At 41.4% G+C, this 3,365-nt stretch overlaps 1 protein-coding gene across 1 annotated transcript in view; it reads right to left on the bottom strand.

Moving 5' to 3' along the window:
* Positions 1 to 426: 426 nt before the first annotated feature.
* LOC116221886 (NACHT, LRR and PYD domains-containing protein 3-like) overlaps positions 427 to 3,365 on the bottom strand; it is a 22,222-nt gene continuing 19,283 nt past the window's right edge. Inside the window, exons 4-5 of the mRNA XM_031574037.2 lie at positions 2,792 to 2,965; positions 427 to 1,463 (exon numbers count right to left, since the gene is read on the bottom strand). Coding sequence (XP_031429897.1) covers positions 1,451 to 1,463; positions 2,792 to 2,965 — 187 coding nt within the window. The 3' untranslated portion in view covers positions 427 to 1,450. The remainder of the gene's footprint in view (positions 1,464 to 2,791; positions 2,966 to 3,365) is intronic.

Genomic DNA, 3,365 nt, shown 5'->3' with positions numbered 1-3,365 from the left:
CATATAAACTCAGAGTGGTCATCATCCCCTCCATATAAAGTTGATTTGAGGAGTGCTGTGTGTGTGTTTTTTTTGTGTGGGTGTGTGTGTGTGCGTGTTATGTCTGTCTGTCTGTGTGTGTGTGTGCGCGCTTGTTTATATATATATATATGTGTATGTGTAGGCATGTGTGTGTGTGCATCTGTGTGGGTGTGTGTGTGCATCTGTGTCTGTTAAAACACCTTAAACAGTCTGATAGGATTTAAACATTTTAGTTATGGCACATTATGGCATCTGCTATGACAGGTTTATGACACAGACATGTCAGTCATATGTCACCACAGTCACGTCACATGTAACAGAATGATGACTGGAGTCTGAAGTTGTCCCAGGGGTCAGTGATGTCATCAGAGGGCATCTACAAATGGAGCCTAGAACATTTACTTATTCATTTAAAAGCTTATATATTTATTTGAAAGTAGGGTAAAATGACAAGAAATCCAACACATGTATATGAACTTCAGTACATCAATAAAAATGAATATGAAATGATATTTGAGTATAAGGTGTGTCAACGCTATGCAATTCCACTGTGCACCTTATCATTGATCAACTAAGATGTGTATTTGAGCTAAACTGATGACAATGGATTATCACATCCAACTTAATGCATTAAGGGTCAGCTTATGCTAATACCAGCACACGTAATATGAACAATTTACCCATTCAAAGTTAAATCTTGCATTAAACAAACTAATAAGGCCAGCAAATCTGTTTTAAGACTATTGTTCACAAACTGACATACCAACCGTGCATCCAAAGGCATGAAATCTAACAGATGAGTAACAATATCAATCAATAACAGTAATAATATCAATAACAGAAGTACATGAGGCTTTTTCTTGTTTCTTGTCCATCAACTAATACACTTCCTGAACTAAAGATAAGGTTTTGATGACATTATTGATAAACAAAGACTCTTAAAGGGACAGTGCACATTAACTACACACTGACAGCACACATGTTTTGAAAGATATTCATACAATCTCAATAATAGTCTATATCTCCACATGGCTACATATATCACAAAACAATAACAAATCCCAGGTGGCCTATTTATACAACAGATATGGATAATCCTACAGTTTCCCCCCCCAGTCCATATCTCCATGTGTGCACATGATTGAGAGAGACTGGTCCTGCTCTGTCTGCTGAGTCCATGCTGCATGCTGTCAATCATCTCTGGCTGATCAGGACACGCCTCCACTCTCCATTCATCTCACTGTTGTGCTCCCCTCAGGAAGAGGCTGTCTGCTGTGTGCTGCTGGAAGCTGAGAACATGTTCATGTTCCTCCCCAGACATTCTGCAGGAGAGATGCTGATGTGTGTGTGCTGGATCCCACCCTGTCTTCATGAGCTTCTGGACCACAGACCCCATCCAACTCAGGGTCTTGGCTCTACACACTGCTTCTCACAAAGACCAACTGCAGGATTAAGGAGAGAATACAATAATCAATCAGTCTCTTCTGGACCACAGACCCCATCCAGCTCTCGTGTGTCGTGTAAAGTAGCCTTCCCATCTGTATGACAAGGGAAAAGACACAACAACCCACCAGTCTCCATGACGACTGTTTCCCAGTGACCCAGACTGCATGAGAGACAGAGGGCTGCTGTATTCTGACATCAGTAACAGCAGCCATGATAAATACATTCACACATTAGACACACTGCAGCCGAAACAGTAAGGGTGGAGCTAAAAAGTCCAAAACCAATCAGAAGAAGAGAGTGGCATCTGGCTCGACCAATAGAGATGGCTGCACATTCCCTTCATGGTGTTTGTAACCTTTTCCACAGTTAAACCTTACTGTTAAACAGTCCCTTACTGGGCTTGAACCTGTAACCTTGGGCATGGGAGCCTGAGACACACTAAGATGAGATAGTATTATGACTCTTACTGGAGTTACTTTGATGTGAGTTAATGACTGGAGTCATTTTACAAAAATCTAATGAAGAGACAAACAGACAGAATGAACAAAAGAAAAAAAGAAAGAAAGAAAGAAAGTAAGAAAGAAACATTAGGCAAAATAGGCATGAAAAGAAAAAGAGGTGGGAAAAAGAGTGTGACAGAGTGATGTGGGCCAAAGGTCAAGGCCAAAGGTCACATTCACATTTAGCAGACGCTTTTATCCAAAGCAACGTACAAGGGAGAGAACAGTCAAGCTACGAACAATAGAGACCTAGTGTGACAATACATACTATTTTACATAAGAAATAGAAAAAAAAGTGCAGGAATGTAACTGCTGCAAGTGCAAGTTAAGTACTAGTAGAAGTGCAAGTTAGTAAGGGAGGTGCTCTCTGAAGAGTTGGGTCTTTAAGAGCTTCATAAAGGTGGAGAGGGACGCCCCTGCTCTGGTAGTGCTAGTAACATTTGCCCTTACAAGAGCATTTAAGTAGGTGGGAGCATAACCAGCAATCACTCTGTAAGCAATCATAAGTGACTTGAACTTAATGTGAGCAGCTACAGGCAGCCAGTGGAGCTCAATGAGTAGTGGGGTCACAAACAAACAAACATGATGAGTAAAAGATGACAAATAACCAGAGGATGAGATGAGATGTAAGACAGCCCTGAGCTGTAAGGTGTAAGAGAGAAAAAGAAAGGGGGAAGAACGAGGGAGAGAGAAGGATGAAAGAGGGATGAGAAAAAGCAGAGGACCACAGAGAGAGAATCTGGAGAACAGAAAATAAAAGACATGCATCCATGTTGGGTCTCATGTTATAAAGACCTGAGTGAGATGGTTAGATATTTACTCACTTTAGTCTCTCCAGTTTATAGTGGGGGTCATTCACTAGAGCAGAGAGCTGCTCAACATCTGATGCACTCAGGTTATTGCCACCCAGTTCCAGCTGTGTGAGACTTGAGGAGTGTGAGGTCAGGGCAGAGGCCAGATAGGAACAGCTCTTCTCTGTCAGGTTACAGTTATACAGCCTGGGAGAAACATCATGATACATCTGAATATTAATAATCAATCCTCTATCCCCTCCCACGCACACTCAGGGATACAAATACACATGGATACACACACACACACACACACACACACACACACACACACACACACACACACACAGATTTACACAGCCTAGATGCTCCTGAAGCTCTGTCTCATATAACCACCAAAGAAAGAAAAACTCCCACATACATACAATTCATTTATATTATTAGTATTTCACTTACTCTCTCCCCCCCCTCTCTCTCACACACACACAAATGGACCACAGATAGATGGACCGCCCAGCCAAGACATCGATCCTTAGGCATATTAGAATTGAGTGATGTTTGATAATCATATAACAGATGTATGCTTTCTGAAATTGTTCAAGTCATG

This window comes from Clupea harengus, chromosome 9 (genome assembly GCF_900700415.2).
Source record: "Clupea harengus chromosome 9, Ch_v2.0.2, whole genome shotgun sequence".
In the NCBI taxonomy this organism is placed as follows: Eukaryota; Metazoa; Chordata; class Actinopteri; order Clupeiformes; family Clupeidae; genus Clupea; species Clupea harengus.
This window is presented reverse-complemented; position numbering and strand designations above follow the sequence as displayed.